General features: G+C 38.9%; 1 protein-coding gene across 1 annotated transcript; it reads left to right on the forward strand.

Moving 5' to 3' along the window:
• The first annotated feature begins 1,039 nt into the window (after positions 1–1,039).
• Positions 1,040–18,495, forward strand: nos1apb (nitric oxide synthase 1 (neuronal) adaptor protein b). The gene is given in 12 exon segments (XM_042719342.1): positions 1,040–1,117; positions 1,249–1,329; positions 1,666–1,737; positions 3,561–3,629; positions 3,632–3,655; positions 3,799–3,857; positions 5,371–5,479; positions 13,531–13,609; positions 14,372–14,475; positions 15,439–15,582; positions 17,155–17,326; positions 17,823–18,495. Coding segments are annotated over 12 exon segments (1,347 nt in total). The 3' UTR covers positions 18,179–18,495.
• The last annotated feature ends 1,495 nt before the right edge of the window (positions 18,496–19,990 follow it).

Here is a 19,990-nt window from a genome sequence, read left to right on the forward strand (position 1 = left end):
TCACTGTGGGGACATTTGGTCCCTGTAATGTAGGGAATGGGAATACGAGGTATACACACACACACACACACACACACACACATGCAACAGTTAGTTTTGTTGAGGTATATTATAGTCTAGATATATTCGGTGTGTGTGTGTGTGTGTGTGTGTGTGTGTGTGTGTGTGTGTGTGTGTGTGTGTGTGTGTGTGTGTGTGTGTGTGTGTGTGTGTGTGTGTGTGTGTGTGTTTATATATAGGCCTACATATTGTAAACACTGGGACTGGTCAAAGCAATTCTGCCAGACAACTTTTTTTGAGCAATGTTGCTTGGGCACTTTCCAATAGAGAATGGGTAACAAATTTCTACCTGTATACTTTAGATCAGTCATGGGCCCTGTGTCTCACCTTTTTTCCCATTGACGGCAACATTGCTCTGATCAATTGATTGATGTTTGTATGATTAGGGTTAAGGATATGAGTTTGTGTTTGTAGTTTACAGAACTTTTAAATTCTAACTTCTACTTTAGCCTAAGTCAGAGTGCTTGGCTTTTAAAATGCATTCGTATGAGTGCAATGATTTTTCTACCATACAATGTGAATGCACTCAACAGGCGCCACCTTGTTAACCACAAGATGTCAGCACTTCATAAGTATTTCCAGTCCGGTATATTTCACAGCCCGTGAGGTCTCAGACAATTCAGAATTACGAATACTACTACGCTGAAGGTTGTCAAATTAATATTAATTTAACTCCTGCATACTTTGCTTGGAAACCTTCCTATGGGAAATGTTTGCCTCATGAACATTAATCAGGTCGCGCTAGTATTGCTTGATAAGCTTCCAATGGCGAATGGTTGTCTGTAATTTAATTTTTGTTTACTTTGCTTGGTGTAAGACCATAAATTAACTTTAGGAGAGTCTGCGCCACACGGGGACAGGGGGGATATTCCTCATCATGCTGGAAATCCCAGACTTTGCGTGCTAAAACAGTCATCGTACATCTTCTGAACCGTCTGCTCGGCCTATGAAACAAACACTGAGGTCATATTTACTCTAAATGATGCTGGATCCCTCCGCGGAGGAGAATCATTGCCTTGCCTATTGGCACATTTACAGATCGCAGTCATCTTTCGCTGTGAGAAAATCCCTCGAGAATTCACGTGCAGCAGGAGTCTTTAGGCATGTTTTGAGTAATAAAAGGTATCGAACGATATTTTTCATACAATAAAAACGATGCTGGACAAGAGTAAAATATAATCTGGTAAGAGACGACTCAGTGGGATCAGAGGATTCCTGCTCGCTGATAATGATGGGCGTTCCAGCAAGGAACTCACATTCGAGGTGAAGGTAAATATTAGAAACATTGCCCCTTTTTTATTATGGGCTCACACTTCATTTAGTGTCACCTGTTACCCAAAATCTTTGCATTATATTAGTGTACTAAATATGCACAGTTAATTCATGTAATTATCATGTTTGAAGGGATGTGTTAACACCCACTTTTCATTGTAATTACTTTATTAATGTGTAATATTTACATGGACACTACTGTAATACAAGGTTTCCACATTAGCTGTAGGCTGCTTCACCTGTTGCACTGGCATGAATGCAAATCACTGACTTTTTCCCAGAATATATACTACAGTTCATCTTCTGTTACTTGTTTAACCTCTTCTGTCACAGTTCATTGGGAGCCTGGATATCGTGCGACCCAAAAGCAGAATTGAAATATTGGCTGCTATGAGACGAATACGGGTAAGGGTTCCTGAATTTGACAGAAGTATAGGAAAATCTTCATAAGGATGCAGACAGTTGAACCTTTTTGAAAGAATGATGAATGAATAGCATATCTTGCACACAAATGACTGATTCACAAGTACTGCAATGATGCTATTACTGGTCATTAATGTACAATTTAAATATACAGTATTAATATATAGCATCATGCATTATATTACTATATATTAATGCTTATATAGCATTATATAGTATAAAAAGAAGAGGTTTTCCAAAGTGCTTGTCCATGTTTTGGGTCACACAAGTTATAATAATACATTTTCTAAAATGCTAATAATAATATTAAAGAAACAACAAAACAATAATCATCAACTGAAATAACTGAAAAAAATGTCAGAATGTCTTATTCTTTGTTCAGACTCAAGCTGCATAAACTCCAAAATGTTGTGTAAAATCAGATGTGATAATCTGAGAGTATGTTCAAATGTTCACATGCTCAATGACATTTATTTTGATTTGGGACCTAGAAATAGTGCAAAACCTTAAATATTTCTTCTTCGTTTTGCAATATAACATGTCTTTGTAAACATGTAATAATTCCAACAGTTTTTCAAAGCTCTTAATGATTATGCATTTTGTTCTGTATAACTGGCCCTTGGTTAGGACAATTTATGGACTCACACTCTGAAAAATATGAAAAAATCCCATTTCTTAGGTCAGGCAGGTGGTTCATGTTGGAAGTTGTTTATTCTAATAATGTAGTACCATGTGTGTAGAGACTGTTCGTTCATGTCTTCTCTTCTCAGGGGACCAGTATTTATGAGATTGCACCAGTGTGCTGGCAGCGGCAGTGCAGTTTAGCTTAATCGACTTTGCTCCATCAAAGAGAATATGTTTGTGCAATGTTTAGACTTATTTGCACAAGATTTCTCTTTAGGGAACGTTTCCTTGTTGATAAATCAATTGATAAGTCAGTAGTATATCATAGCGCTCAAGTTTTTTTTAAATATCACCCTCTGTTTTATGTATTTTGAGGAGAACTGAGAGCAGCCAGAGTAACAAGCTTCTTAGAAAATAGCTTGCCTTAGTGCTCCATGTTAGCATTAATCAAAGCTTGGGATGAAAGAGAGCTCTTTTAACCCAGCCACTCTTCAGTATGCCTAGTGCGTCGTCCTTTAATCCGACCCCTGTGGATTTCCTGTTTATTTTCTAGTCTTTGATTATTTATGCAGTCTGCATCTAACAGAGCCTGCAAGTCTTCCAGAAGGAATAGCATCTTTATTGGTGATATCTTGATAAGTCTCTTATCAGTGCAAGTTGCTCAAGTTTCCTAGACATTGATCATCTGTTTGATTTGAGATATACATGTTATAATCCACATTTTTCAAACAGAACCTGTAGCCTGATAAATGTATTAATTGCTGTATCAATACAGAAGCACCCGTTTCGATACATGTATAAACAAGGAGCACAGCCCTATTTAAAGACTTGTTCCATGTGCCCCTTTTATACTTTGAGCACCTGCCCCTCCAACAGTCTCTGCACGGCCCTGCTATATAGCATGTTTCATGTTCAGTAAATATAAACTCTGGTTGACTGTTAAAAACAGAACATGACACTTGTTCGGGTCAAAAATTATGACCCGTATAAGCCTCAGTGTAAAAAAAAAAACAAAAACAAAAGACTAGTATATACTTTATTTATATTTTTTTTATATTTTTTTAATTTATTTAAAATATTCTTTTACATTTTAATTTAATTTATTAAAGAAGGATTTTTTTATTTTTATTATGATTCATGTTTTAATTAATTCAATCCGCCATGTTGTGTATCATTTTCAGTATGAGTTTAAAATTAAGAACATCAAGAAGAAGAAAGTCAACCTTATTGTGTCAGTGGATGGTGTCAATGTGTGTTTTTGCGGAAGAAAAAAAAGGTGAGGTGTTTCTTTTTTTTTCTCCTCTTAATTTTATAATAAAAGTTATTTCTGAAGCTGCATATTTTGTATGATTTATTCTGTATATACAATTAATTACAAACATATTTCTTGACTAAACATGTGCTATATATTTATGTTAGAAATATGACTGTAGCTGGGATGAAAGCCAAGTGACACTGGCCCAGGACCCCATTTTCAGGTAATTTATCCACAGCCTGTTTACATAGCGTTGATTACTTATTTTGCTCATGACTGGAGTGACATTGCCTGTGGGGTTTGATGACCTTTGTCATTTTGCATGCACACATCACATCAAAATCATTTTGCTCCGTGAGCTGCAGCAAAAAACAGAATGTCTTTTCGAAATCCCCATAGTAACCAGTCTCCAGTGCACATAAGCACACTGTTTAACAGTAACATCATTAGTGTTGACTAGTGTCAGTCCACTCTAGTTTTATTGTATTAAAGGGGTCATATGTTGTTGTTGCTAAAAATAACATGTATTTGGTGTAATGAAATGTGGTTTAAGGTTCAAAAAACACATTATTTTCCACATACTGTACATTATTGTTGCTCTCCGCTTCGATTTTTACAAAACTCATCATTCTGAGAAGCGAGGTCTGCTCTGATTAGCCAGCTATCCAGTGCATTGTGATTGGTCGAATACCTCAAGCGTGTGACGGAAATGTTACGGCCCTTGCCATACTGTGATGCTCTGTGCCCCGGCGCGATGAGACAAAACCAATAAAACCCACTACAAACAAGGCATTTGTTGCATCCAGTGGGGACATAATTACAGATTATAATGATTTATAATGTCTTTTTGTTGTTTGCATTGTGGAGATTATTAATAAAATCATGTCTGCATTTGTGATCGGAGAAATGACAAACAACAAGCACTACTCTACACTGCTCAAAACTCACGTTTGAATCATCAGTGGCAAATTCTTTACATACTGTATGTAAACGTACTTACAGACTGTGAGTCAGAACAGCCGGCATTGTAGTCTAACGTACTCTCCCAGGATCAGGAAACAATCCTCCATAAAATGCGCTGCACACATCTGAATATTTGGGTTGCACTGTTTTTGAACAGTGTTGTAAATACAACTTAACCACTGATTTCTGGTCGTGTCCTCTTTTGGAAGGCCAAACAAAAGTATTTTTGCTTTCACAAACACACAGCGTCTCCACAACATGGCGACAGCAACAATACTACAGCGAGAATAAAAGTGAACTTTTGGGCGGTTTTATGCAATTCTTCCCACATCCTGATGTAGACATGTGGGGACGTGTTTAAATGAGGCGTTTTAGGAGGGCATGGACTAGTCTTAACTTTTATAAAGAATATCTCTGTGGGTTTGAGACTTTACTCTTTGCAACTTTAGGGATCTTATCTATTCATGAACACCTTGTAACAGTCCAAAGAGAAAGGAAAACTTGAACTCACATCATATGACCCCTTTACAACAATGTCAGTTATTATCAACATATTTGTTCTGAAATGGATCTATATCTAGAGTTTCTGTTTGATGCCAACATTTAGCTGTTGCACTTTCAAAATCTAGTGAGTACATTTAATGCATTTCTGTAATGTTTTATGTCAAAGGAACTAAGTCAGTGAAGTGCACATTGGCCTTGTTGTTGCCATGGCAATGAGACAGTTTTAAGGTCAATTGTTGCAGCTCATTGGTCCTTTTTTTTCTTTTCAGAATATTTTACGTCTCTCATGACTCACAGGACCTGAAGATATTCAGTTACATAGCAAGAGACAAGAAAAGTAATGTGTTCCGCTGCAATGTCTTCAAATCGAAGAGAAAGGTAAACATCACCATAATACAGGAAATCCACTGGACTTTTGATTATATATGCACAAATATGTTAATAATATTGATTGATTGCCCAGGAATGGAAATGGTAAAGTGGGGTTTCTTAGTGGAGGATTCATTCTGATGTGGATCATTTATTTAGTTCTCATATTATTCATGAGATGATTTACAATAACAGGGCTCAGTACTAAGGATGGCCTGCTGTTCCAGGACTAATGTGAGAGAGTTTTGTGCCCTACAGACTTAATACTTGGCTTTCTTTGATGTATTCACTTTATTTTTTACATTATCTTTGTGACAGTTGATGATCTTGATGGCAAATAAGCATAATTGCTAATGACAGCTAATCAAAATTCCAAGAATGACCAAACTAAACAGTAATGTCAGGCATGTCATAATTTTCTAGCAAAAAAACAGTTTTTATAATAAGTTTCATTATTAATTTTTACAAGATTTTTATAAACATATTGTCACATGTGGCTGCGGTGAAGAGCACAACACAGGAGCAGGATTGGGAAACCAAATATTTTTTATAACTCTAACACAAGGAAAACAACTACATTACATAAACGACACTGGACCAAGGAACCAAGGAACGGACAACACTTCAAATACAGAATTAAATGAGGGTAATGAACTGGACACACCTGAACCAAATGACTAATCAAACAAGAGGGAAAACTAGGTCACGGAGCACATGGGGAGAAAAACACACACACACACAAACAGTCCATACTCTTGACATTACCTCCCCCTCCCGGAAGGCGCACCCTCGTGCCAGTTACAATCCACAAAGGGAATGGGAGGGTGGGCGCTCTGGAAGCCTCTAGGGACACACTTGTATGTGATGGGAAGTCTCCAAGATGGTATCAGTTCAGGGGCCCATGGTGAAGCGGGTAGTTCAAGAGGCCAAGGCGGAACGGGCAGTTCAGGGGGCCAAGTCGGAGCGGGCAGCTCAGGGGGCCACTTGGCACTTAGCCTGGCCACCACTGCTGGAGATGTATAGACCCCCCCCCACACACACACACACACACACACACTGCCTGGAGCCGGCTCTCAGCTGGGATCAGAAGGCCACTCCAGGCTACATTCAGGACCAGAAGCCCTCCCCGGGCTGCATTTGGAAACAGAAACCTTCTCCTGGCTGAACTTGGAGACACAAGCCCACTTGGGGCTGGACTCAGGAACAGAAGCCCTCTCTGGGCTGGACGTGGGAACCGCAGCCTTCTCAGGGCTTGACGTGAGGGCAGAAGCCCTCCCTGGGCTGGATGTGGAAACAGGAGCCCTCCTTGGGCTAGACTTGGGATCTGTGGCCCTCCCTGGGCCAGATGCAGGAACAGCAGCCATTTCTTGGCTGAACTCGGGAACTGAAGCCGTCCCTGGGCCATATGTGGAAACCGCAGCCCTCTCTGGGCTGGACGTGGAAACAGAAGCCCTCCTTGGGCTAGGTTTGGGATCTGTGGCCCTCCCTGGGCCAGACGCGGGAACAGGAGCCCTCTCTGGGCTTGACTCAGGATCTGAGGCCCTCCCTGGGCCAGATATGGAAACAACAGTCCTCTCTGGGTTGGACGTGGGGACAGGAGCCTTCTCTTCACTCCGCTCGAATCTGGTCAGGGGCTAGAGCCACCACTCAACTCTGGTCAGGGGCTCGAGCCATCTCTCGACTCTGGTCAGGGGCTAGAGCCACCACTCGACTCTGGTCAGGGGCTCGAGCCATCTCTCGAGACTGGTCAGGGGCTAGAACCATCTCTTGACTCTGGTCAGGTGTTAGAGCCATCAGTCTTCTCCTCCTCATTCTCCTCTTCTGGGCTAAGCTGAAGGAGATAGCTGCTGTCATCCTAGGGCTTGACTATTGAGCAGCCGGCGGGATTGGGGTTGTGTCGGTGGATCTGACAGGTTCTCTGGTGGTTTGGTTTGTGTCTTTGTTTCCTGCGTTGTAATTGTGATTGGTAGTGGTTGAGGTTTTGGAGACGGACGAAGGGAGGCTGTTTGAGTGCTGCACGGACAGATGTATATGCTTGATCCGCCACTTTGTCTCCAAGTTGCATCCCAGAGCTCTTGGATGACCACTACAGGCTCGGGGAAGTGCGGTTGGAATGGAGGGAGTGGTCTCTTTGGAACGGTATGTGGAGGGTGCTGGTAGATTGTGAGCTGAAGTGCCCACTTGCTTCCAAATGGGAACAGGACAACTATCCTCCACATCAACAAGAAACTCAGAGCCATTTAAATCGAGAACATCAAGTCAAGTCAAGTCTGCTTTTTTTTCAATTCTTCCACGTGTACAGTACATACATACATACAGAGAATTGAAATTGCGTTACTCTCAGACCCTTGGTGCATACAGAGTTAGGTGGTGCATGGAGAAAAAGAGGGGAGGGGGGGCAAGGTCTGGAGGGAGTTCAGCTTCCTGACTGCCTCATGAATGAAGCTGTCCTTCAGTCTGCTGGTCCTGGCCTGGAGACTCCGCAGTCTCCTCCCTGATGGCAGCAGACTGAAGAAGCTCTGTGACGGGTTGTGAACAACAATCTCCTTCGTCTTCTCCACATTCAGAGAGAGATTGTTGTCACTGCACCACCTGGCCAGGCGGCTCATCTCGCTCCTGTAGTTTGTCTCATCCCTGTTGCTAATGAGACCCAGCACAGTTATGTCATCTGCAAACTTAATAAAGAGGTTGGAGTTGTGTGATGGTGTGCAGTCGTGGGTCAGCAGAGTGAAGAGGAGCTTCAGCACACATCCTTGGGGGGCCCCAGTGTTCAGTGTGATGGTGCTGGATGTGTACCATCCATACTGCCTGAGGTCTTCCAGTCAGAAAGTCTAACAGCCAGTTGCACAGCGAAGTGTTAAGCCCCAGCTGGACAAGTTTGTTAATGAGCTGTTGAGGGATGATTGTGTTGAATGCTGAACTGAAGTCTATGAACAGCATTCTGATGTATGAGTCTTTTTTCTCTAGATGTGTGAGTGCTGAGTGGAGGGTAGTGGCGATGGTATCATTGGTTGAGCGGTTGGACCAATATGCAAACTGGAAGGGGTCCAGGGTGGGGGGGATGGCAGACTTGATGTGGTGCATGACTAGCCGTTCAAAGCACTTCATGAAAATAGGGGTAAGTGCAACTGGACGGTAGCCATTGAAGTGGGATGGAGACGGCTTCTTCAGGACCGGAATGATGGTGGTAGCTTTGAAGCATGTGGGAACAACAGCCTGACTAAACGAGATGTTGAAAATATCTGTGAAGACATCAGTGAGTTCCACTGCACAGTCTCTCAGTACACGCCCAGGAATGTTGTCAGGACCCGGAGCTTTGCGTGCATTGATCCTGCTAGGGATCTCCTCATGCTGTCCGGGGACAGCGTCATCACCTGGTCGCAGGGAGGAGGTGGAGTCTTCTGTGCAGTGGTGTTGTTTTGTGCCTCAAAACGAGCGAAGAAGGCGGTTAGCTCGTTCAGCAGGGAGATGATGCTATCACAGGTCCGCGGTGGGGACTTGTAGTCATTAATGGTCTGTATCCCCTGCCACAGGCTCAGAGTGTCTCTGCTGTCGCTGAATCGATGGGCTATCCTCCTGGAGTACTGTCTCTTAGCGTCTCTGATGCCGCGGGATAGGTTGGCCCTGGCTGTCCTCAGGCCCACCTCATCTCCTTGTAAGCTCCTTTCTGGGTGGTGTAAACAAAATCCAAAATGTTTTACCTCGTGTTGGGAAGTTAATGTGTTGGTGTATTTTTGGGAACTCACTCTTTAAGTCTGCGTGGTTGAAATCCCCAGCCAAGATGAGAAAAGCATCAGGGTGGGCTGTCTGCTGCTCACTGATGTGCTTGTACAGTTCATTCAGTGCCTCCCTCCTGTTGTTGCTGTTGGAGCTGGGAGGAATGTTAATAACAACTAGCAGTATGGCTGAATATTCCCTTGGCAGATAGAACAGCCGACCCTTAATTATCATAAACTCCACCAGGGGTGAGCAGTGTTTGCAGACCACAGCAGCATCGCGGCACCACGCATCATTGATGTAAACAAAGCCCGCCACCGCGTGATTTACCTCCCGCGACGAGGACTCTGTCTGCTTGATAGTATGTCAGCTGATCGAGCTGAATAGCGCAGTCTGGAACGCTGTTGCTGAGCCATGTTTCCGTGAACACAAAAACACAACAGTCTCTTACAGTCCTCTGCGTTGAGCGTAGTAATTGGATGTAGTCCAGTTTATTGTCCAAAGAGCGTACATTAGCAAGTGCGATGGTGGGGATAGCTGGCTTTTGTGGGTTAGCTGTTAGCTTAGCCCGGATACCTCCGCGCTTACCCCTCTTTTGCTTCCTCTCATGCCGCTTGTGGCGCCTCCGCTGTGGGCGAGATGCAGCAGTGGGGGTCGGTGATGGTGAAGGCCTCCGGAGCAGACAGAGATCCCACAGCTCTTCGGCGGTCAAGGAGTGTAACTCTAAAAAATTGGTTCTGCCGACATCGAGCAGAAACTCACGACTGTATGCGCCCTTGTAGACAGGTAGACACTCACAAGACAAAAAAAACACGAAAACACTGTTCTGACGGGAGAGAGAGAAGCCGCTGCATGTGGACGTGCTGCCATCTTGAGGGCATAATTAATAACACCAGCTACGGGTCTATAACAATCATCAGGAGACAGGAATCGAAACAAATTATCATCATCAAGTCCTATTCGGAAGTAGACATTAACCATGTGATCGCCTCAGCCCACCAGATGTACAACACTCAGGAACTCCTCCACATATTATGCCAAAGGCTGTTCATCCTGCTGGATGTTCATAATTAATTCCTCAGCCCAGTTCATACTTTGCTTGGTCCAGTTTTCGCTCACGTGTGGCTGCGGTGAAGAGCACAACGCAGGAGCAGGATCGGGAAACCACATATTTATTATAATTCTAACACAGAGAACTCAGAGAACTAGGAAGACAACCACATTATATAGATGACACAGACAAACAGACAATACTTTAAATACTGAACTAAATGAGGGTAATGAACTTGACACACCTAAAACAAATGACTAATATTAGAAGAGGGAAAACTAGGTCACAAAGCACATGGGGAGAAAAACACACACAAACAGTCCATACTCCTGACACCAATGTGACACATAACTGTTGTCCCACAATGAAAAAAACACATTTAAAAAGCATTTAAGAATTCAAATCTTAGATGTTTACTAAGATCCTTCTATTATCTATTGATATCCACAATAATATTTAAAATATCAGTCAGCTTAATATAAATAAAATCATCATTTATTGGGTACTTTAAATTGAGAGTTGGCTGTTCTGAACCCTAAACCCCTAAGTTCAATTTATGAAAAAGATTTTTTTGCATTTTATTTCATTGTTGTTTTTAAAAATATATATCTTTTAGATTTTTAAAAAAAGTGAAGTTCAAAAAATATATATTTTATATTTTCTTTGTAAATTATTAAACTTTGTTTAAAAAAATGTCCGCAATTTTTATGTCACTAAGGAAACAGTGTATGTTTTAGTCCATTGATTGAGACTTTAAGTACACCCCTAAATTTATGATCAGGAAATATTCCTGTGACCCCTCTCTTATTGCTACAAGGTGTGAGTAGATAGGTTCCATTATTTTGAGGTAAATTGTTTTCAAAAGTCTGAAAATCTGTGTAATTTTAAGGAATGTCACTACCAAACACCTTTTTTTCTGCAATTAAGCACACTTGTTTGGGTGTAATTCCATAACATTTAGTTTTTATATGTGTACCACTGTTCAGAACTCTGCTAGGTATCCACATGTGCTGATTTGCATCTTTGAAGAAGGCTCAAAAGTATAAAATTGTCACAACCAAAACATGTCATTATTGTTTCGGTAGTGACCAAAGGGAACACATAATCCTTTATTTGGGGGAAATAAACACAATTTTATTACAGTTATCAGGGCTTAAAGTTTTCCGGCACCATGCAGCATTTGGCTGTGGAAAAAAAGCCCTACATTTAACAAAAACTTGTTGATATTACATTCGAGTTCATGAGTTCACCTACCAATGGTATGAGAGGTACACAGCTTTCTCTCTCAACCAAAGAGCGCATAATAGTATCCAGAGTATGCACCTATGAAGGTGGTTCGCAACCTGCCATAAAACCAAAAAAAGAAGAATAGTAGCCTATCCAGAGTCACAGCACTGATGAATGGAAAGGAAGCCTGGGTCTCGAGCGCTGCACATTGAAAAAGCTGCGAGGCGCAATGGTCAAAGCATATTTACATAGAAAAGTAATTAAAAATCAGCAGAGCTTTGTAAACAGCTCAGATTAATCACGTCATCTCTGTAAGAATGATATGATTGCCAGAACGATTTTACCTGTATTTTTAAAAAGGGACTGTTCACACATGATCTCTTAACGGCAATTTACCAGTGAAGACTGTTTGTGTGAAAGGGGCTAAACTCTTCCTCTGCATATGCTTTGAGTTTGGGTTGCTTAACGTTCATCTGGGAAAACTGTGCATTAAATCTCACTAGATTTGTAACGTAAATCATTTATAAACCTTTGCCAAAACAGGAGAATACATCAACGTATTTCTAAATATGCGATATATTGTACATCGCGAATTCAAAATAAAAGTTTCTGAGTCTGCATTCGGCCAAATATTAAAATGAAATGTATTTAAATGTCATTGAATCATGCTGTAACGTGAAACATCACCACGCTGTTGGCACCCTCTGCAGGTATTTGTTATAATACATAATGCACTTAACTCTTTCCCCACCATTGATGAGTTATCTCGTCATTTAGAAGACAACGCTTTCCCGCCATTGACGAGTTTTTACAGCTTTTCGTGTTTTCACTGATTTACACTTGGGGGCACTATTACACATCTTCTGAATGAGTACAAAACCTCCCGAACAAAAACACGTGAACAGGATGGAAAAACTAGCGATCTCTTATGTAAACAGATGCATATGATAAATAATGCGATCATCAGCAATAGAGAGCATATAAATGAAAACTACACAATGTTGTAGAGTAAAATGATGATCCAGGAAGTGGTATATGGATGTGCAAGCTTTGGAGGTGTTGATGGAAGTGATTTACTGGATTTATGCTTTGATAATCGCACTGAATATTATCCAGATGTAGTTTTTGATAAAAATTTGATTTTCTCACCTTTTTGCTCAAAACTATGCATTTTTATGAAACCTACCTATATTTAAGTGTTGATAAAAAAAAGAATGCTTTAAGCTAGAAAAAAAATGATTTTTTTTTTTATTATTGTTTTTTAAGTAGAGGCTTTGATCTTTATTTTGGTGTATTGCATATTCAAATATTTATTCAGCAAAATATACTGTAGACCATCAAATTTTAGTGAAAATCATCAAAATCGCTGGCGGTGGCTGGCAACTTTTTAAAAAAATGCTTACTACCTTTCTGGGCCTTGAACATGTCAGTTGCATTGCTGTCTATGCAGGGTCAGAAAGCTCTCGGATTTCATCAAAAATATCTTCATTTGTGTTCCGGAGATGAATGAAGGTCTTATAGGTTTGGAATGACATGAGAGTGAATAATTAATGACAGAATTTTTGGGTGAACTATTACTTTAAAAATTAAATTTAATGAACAAAAACTACTATTCAGTGCGATTCTATAATTCTGTTGCAAATGTTGTCAGGTGGGATATTTTTAACCTGCAACAGATTGTCTGTTTTCTACAGAAAACGAAAGTGATGTTGGCATAAGCTGCTTGATATGAGTGTCTTTGGCTTGGGTTTTGGTCACAGGACCAGGGTCCATCTGAAATGAACTAATCCATCACTTTGACAGCACCACTATAATGTGGAATTGACTTATGGGTGTAATGTTCTCCCTCTCTCACACACTCCTTCTCTTTTCCTTATATCTGTCATTCATTCCTATAAATCTCTTTTCCTCTGTTGAAGGTGAATTCATTGTTCTTATTTCTCCAAGTAAAGCTTTTTGTCCCATATCAATTGAAAATCTGCAGATGTTTACCTGCATGTGGAAAAGCATGTTTGACATGTTCAATAAACCCTGGTCGCTTAAAGATCTGCTGTCTGTGTCTCAGAGCCAAGCCATGAGGATAGTGCGGACCGTGGGTCAGGCGTTTGAGGTGTGCCATAAAGAGAGTCTAGACAATGCTGACGGTAAGGAGATTTCATTTTATCAAACATGAACCACATTTCATCTGAACTTTCATTGTGTGGTACTTGCATTGGAGACAAATTCAAATAATTCAAATCAGTAAAATACAACTTAGTTATTTATTTTGTAAAAGAAAATATGGTCTGTGCAAAATAAATGATACTTTCGACCAATTCTAAAATAATTTGTTAATTTGTTACAGCCAAACTTATTAGCTTCTATCAAATTATTTGTATGGGTTGCTTCAATCCTTAAATAATTCTGAAATATTAATTTAAAAATATTGTCCAAAAGACAAAAAAATCACACATATAAAAAAAAATATTCTAAATCAATATATTTTTTTGATATATATGAGCCAAAATATTACTTAATATCAGTCAATATAGCACTTTTTTGGCATTGTACAACTTTATTTCACTATAAACAAAAGCTAAATTAAAAATAATATAAAAGTAGATCGGCATAAGATGAAGCTAAAAAAATTTAGTAATTAAATAATTTAAGTAATTTTAATGAGGCCAATATAAAAATGATGTCAAAATAGCTTTTAAGATCTATCTAAATATATTTGATACAATTATTTAGTCCTACATTTGGTTTTGGAAGGTTACTTGTCAAGGATTTCTTTGACTTGGACAAACAAATAGTTGTTAACATAAATCACTCATTTGTATTGTCACGTGAACTAAAAATAGACTCTAGTCTGTAACTAGCAGTTGATGATTTTTTATGCTAAATTATGTGATTAATCTGCATTGCAGCATGGCTTGTAAAAGGTGAGGAGGAGAGAAGCAAAGACGAGACTTCAGTTGCTGGTGGCTCCGTTGAGAGATCAAGCAACACTGGGCTAGAGAAAGATGAAAAGGTTAGTCCTCTGTCTGACTTCAAAGTTTAGCAGAAGATCTGAAAGAAATGTGTATTCGTTTGTCTTAATTTTTCCTCATCAATTACATATTTTTTTATACTGATTAAAAACCGAAAGCCTTGCTTTTTAAGAAAAAACTGGAAGGCAGAAGAGATCTCAGGTGTTGTCTTTTTAAATATAGCTCAAGTTTTGCCTGTTTTCAGTTATTTATAGATGCTACAGTTTGCTCATCCTACATGGTTTATAGGGCAGAAATTGGGCCATGATCACAAGTAGGACTAAAAGATGAATAATTACCAGCCAATTTTAGTTAAAGTTTCATGTAATTCTTTGAAATCTGTAATAACACTTAGTCAGAATCATTTTAATTCCTTAAAAACGAACTATATGAACAAAATTTGGTAGTTTAAAATAAGTCTTATTAACATGCAAACTTCTTCCAGTTATGATGGGGGTTGTTTGTGTATTTATGATTTAAGGATTTAAGTTTTAAATTTTTTTTTGATTTTTGGATTTTGTCTTGTGTATAATGAATAAGACATGAAAGCTGTCAATGCTGACACATATTCGATCACTAGGGAGTTTTTAGGAGGTTAAAGCTTTCATGTACTTGTAATGGTTTGCAGAATGACTTGCTTTGATACGACTAAAGTTGTGTGTTCTTTGCTTGGTACACATATGAGACAAGTGTTTATCATTTTTTACATTTCCTTTAGGCCTGAGTAGTTGGTGTATCATTCTCGAATATGGTAGGTTAGTAGAAACAATACTGCCATGCCTGTTATCTAACAAACTAAACTATTCTAACAGTGTGATACGTTTCAAAAGAACTAATAGATCCCAAAGTTAGAAAAATGCACCGAGGAATTAATAGCTGTACTGATCCTTTGCATAGACCATATTAAAGTAAATTTGTTGGTTAAAGGTAGTAAACAGCATGTGTCTCCTATTTTCTCCATGCAGGTGAGTGAAGAGCAGGTGCTGGTGATGGAGTCGTCCAGGCTGGCGTCTCCTATCTCCAGTCCTCTGTCTGTGAGCCATCAGGTGCAGCTCCTGCAGAGACAGTTACAGCAGCAGGAGCAGAGGAGTCAAGCCGCCTCCGCACAGGTCACATCACACATCTGATCACTTTGTCATGCTGCCTGTATTGACATGTAGCATTATAATATAATTATATATAAATAATAGCGAATTTACCACCTCGTAAATAATAATATAATGTAGCGATCTAGTATCTAGGCTATTTTATTAATAAAAGGCGCAGGGAAGTGTTGACTTGCCCAAAATTTGACAATCTCCTTCCTGAGTGGGATTATCAATGTGTTCTTTTGTTTTAATACTGTTAGACTGATCAAAGCTGCTAATTGGTGGACTTGCTTCTGACTCGTGGTGCCAGGTTATCATGGACAGATTTATGACGTTGCCGTTTTTTTTGGAATTTGTTTCTTTGGATTGTTTTAACACCAATCCGATAGAATCTTAAAGGGTTAGTTCACCCAAAAATGAAAATTCTGTCATTAATTATTCATCCTCATGTCTTTCCAAACCCATAAGACCTTCATTCATCTTCAGAACAAAAATTAAGATATTTTTGATGAAATGTGAGAGCTATCTGACCCTCCATAGAGAGCAACGCAACTGTAATATTCCCAGGTCCAGAAACGTAGTAAGGACATCGGTAAAACAGTCCATGTGACATCAGTGACTCAATTTCAATTTTGCAAAGCTATGAGAATACTTTTTTTGCACAAAGAAAACAAAAATAACATAATTTACTCAATGATTCTTCTGCCCCGAGTTACGTCTTCCACCATTTTGGAGAGTACCCAAGAATGTATTTGATGTAATAAGCATTGTTTATGTTTGGGGGGAAAGCATGCGCATGAACGTAATCTGTGAATTAAGCATTGTTTACGCATAGGGGAAAAGATGCGTATACATTTTAATACTCTCTAAAATGGCAGAAGACGTAACTCAGGGCAGAAGAATGGTCGAGTAAATTATTTTATTTTTTTATTTTTCTTTGAGCAAAAAAAGTATTCTCATAGCATCGCAAAACTGAAGTTGAGCCACTGATGTCACATGGACTGTTTTACCGTTCTATTTACTACGTTTCTGGACCTGGAAACATTTCAGTTGCATTGCTGTCTATGGAGGGTCAGATAGCTCTCCGATTTCATCAAAAATATCTTAATTTGTGTTCCGAAGATGAACGAAGGTCTTACAGGTTTGGAACGACATGAGGGTGAGTAATTAATGACTATAATTCGATTCAATTAATCTATTTTCTAAATCCCGGTTATAGATCTTATTGTGAATGATTCATCCATGCATACCTTTAATTTTTGTAGAAACATTTTAACCTCATAACTCTCTGGTGACGTATACCGGACTTATCCAATAATTTAGTCCAATTAAAGCCCACACTTGCAAGTTAAACTTGCACGTCTACCTAACTGTTTCTAAATTATTAGTAGGGGACACCCTGGACTGGTGGCCAGCTAAATAAACAATTTATATTTATTAAATTGAATTCATATAAATTAAATGAAATACAAAATAAATTAAATTATATGTATATACATTTTCATAAATGTATATATGTACATTTTCACAGGAAAGCATGATTCATATTTTCTTTAGAAAGTGTAAAATCTAGTAGTTGTTGTTGTTGTGTAGGTGGTTCTGCTGCAGCAGCAGCTGTCGGTGGAGACCAGCGCCAGGACGGAGGCTCAGGCTAGAGTCCAGCAGCTCCTGCAGCAGAACACTGAACTCCTGCAGCATCTCTCACTTTTGGTCAAACACATCCAAGAGCTGGAGCTCCGCACTCAACCACACAAAAACTCCCCCTGTAAGTCTTAAGACTCATGACATGTGCAATCAAGAGATTTTCCTCTTTGTTTCCACAATGTGTGCAAGGCAGAAGAATGATTCAGCCTATCAAAGAAATGTTCACCCTAAAATTAATATCCTGTCATTTACTCATCCTTATGCTGTTCCAAGATTTTCTTGCTGCTCTTTTACATATAATCATAGAGAATAGTATTTACAAGCACCATAAAATTAGTCCTAGGCCCAGGTTGAACTCATTAGTATTTGTAGGTATTGATTCCCCTTTATGGAATTGTGCTGTAACGCTATTTTGCCATGTTTAGTAAATCTGGCCCTAAAGAGCTTTTAAAGCAGCACGCTTTTGTCCATTGATGTAAATAAAGTTATTGTTATAGATACCTCTATAGTTATCGTTTATGGTGGGAACAGGCCTTTACTCTGGTGATTAGATGTTTAGCTTGACAAAGTCAGCTCAGTAATGGCACCTCTAAGTTATTCTATCACTGACTCTGCAGTGGGATCTCAAGACAGCCTTCTGGAAATTGCCCTGCGTGCCAACATGCCAGCTGTATCAGGTGACCCCAACCCGAATCCTCCCTCAAGCACTCGAGAGGGCTTTCCTCTCTCAAACAGCCTGGCTCGGCTCGACAGCTTCTGTTTCTTCTCAGAATCTTCAGAGCAGGAGAAGAAGCTGGAGCAGGACCGTGACTCAGGACAGGGTCAGGATGAAGATCAGTCGGGTGGTTGCTCTCCTCCAGGGAACCAGTTTCTCCGCACACTGGACACACCAAGATTCAGAGAGTCTGGTATCGCATCCGGATATGAGTCCAACACTGATGAGAGTGATGACCGGGACAGCTGGGGCCACTAACTGTGTTCACCACGTGTGAGACTATTCCTGCTGAAAAAAAAACAGCTCAGACCAGTAGCAGCAGCTAAGCACTTCAGCTTTTGCATTGCAGATTCAGCTGTCAGAATAAATATATAAATATCAGAATATATAAAAGTATATTAAATATATTTAATAAAATTACATATATATACACACACACTCGTACAAACAAACTAAAAGATGTTACACATCCAAATGTATTAATTGATTCAATTATGAAGTTCCCAGCCAGTGGGTGTCTAGGTTGTCCTCCTAATCATATTTTTAAAAAATGTTGTACAATGTGAAATTGTGTATATTGTGTTAGTTAAGTGTAGTTTGATTATTATTGAATTATTTACTCTCCCTCACGTCGTCCCAAACAGGTTAATTGTTTTTTGTCCATACACTGAAAGTCAATTAGTGTTGTTTTCAATTAGTGTTGTTTTGGACCCTATTGACTTTCATCACATGGGCAAAACATAATTAAGACATTTTTCATAATATATTATTTCAAATTTTGTGGGTCATCAAGATTTTTTTTTTTAATAAAGTTAAATATTTTTATTCTGCAAGGATGCATTAAATTAATCAAAAGTGACAGTTAATACATGTATAATGCTGAATTTGTTTTTATTTTTAAAATCTATTCCAAATTTATCATGTATATCTATTTATAATTCTCTTTTCAACTTTCTAGCATCTGCATTTTAGAATGATTTCTAAAGGATATTGTGACACTGAAGAGTAATGATGCTGAAAATTCATTTTTACCATCACAGAAATAAATTACATTTTAAATGAATTAGTATTACTGTTTTTACTTTATTTTTCAACAAATACATTCATCTCCTATCACCCCAAATATTGCATCGGTAGTGTATTCTTTTATAGTCTACAGAAGAGAGTAAGTCATACAGGTTTGGAACAACATAAGGCTGTGTAAATTATTTTGTGTGAACTGTCCCTTTAAAGCCAAACATCTACAGTGTTGCTCCTCGATTTCTTTGATTTCAATCTATTCTTCCGAAAATGAGCTATGTGGTTGTCAGCAATGAAACAAGACTTTTTTTCCGCCCTTTTTTTGTAGAGATGAATGGACACTTGGACAGACATAAATACATTCGGTGCCAGTTTTATTTTAAATTTTTACTTTTTATGGTACACATTTTATAATGTTCATCACAATGCTATGAGAGTTAGGTTGTTGTTGTTTTTGTGGGTTTTTCATGATTTGTTTGCCAGTATTTCTAATACCAGGCTTGACTATAAAATGCAGCAGTACTAAAGTGAAAGAAAATAAATGATAAAGAACATGTTAAATTCAGTGTGTAAGCATGTTTGTCCTTCACTGTCAATTTTGCAGCTAAGCAGCTTGAACTGTTACACAGTGATACCAATTCCAAAACACAAGTGAAAGTATTTGTGCAATAATATCATATGGTATACATCAGCATTCTTTCTCAATTACTATCATTTTTTATTTCTTGGGAAGAATGTAGCAAGTAATACTAACACTGCATATTTTGTGCTAAAGTCTTGTCTAAAGGCTGCTGTGTTGTAGCAATCGTTTTCCTTTAAATAAACTAGTGTTGGTGGATCTTAGTTAACTTTACCCTTTGGAATGAATGAAACTGAATAAATAAAAGTCATTCAAGATTTTGTTGTCTTCTATATTTTACCTTTCTTTATGTGTCATGTTACTAGGTAAGAGGTATGAAAACCTGTTTAAAAGTATTATTTGAAAATGATCTATCTATCTATGTATCTATCAATCAGTTCTTTCTGGTTATAGAATCTGATTGGCTGAAA

The sequence above is a fragment of the Cyprinus carpio genome, chromosome B2 (assembly GCF_018340385.1).
Source record: "Cyprinus carpio isolate SPL01 chromosome B2, ASM1834038v1, whole genome shotgun sequence".
In the NCBI taxonomy this organism is placed as follows: Eukaryota; Metazoa; Chordata; class Actinopteri; order Cypriniformes; family Cyprinidae; genus Cyprinus; species Cyprinus carpio.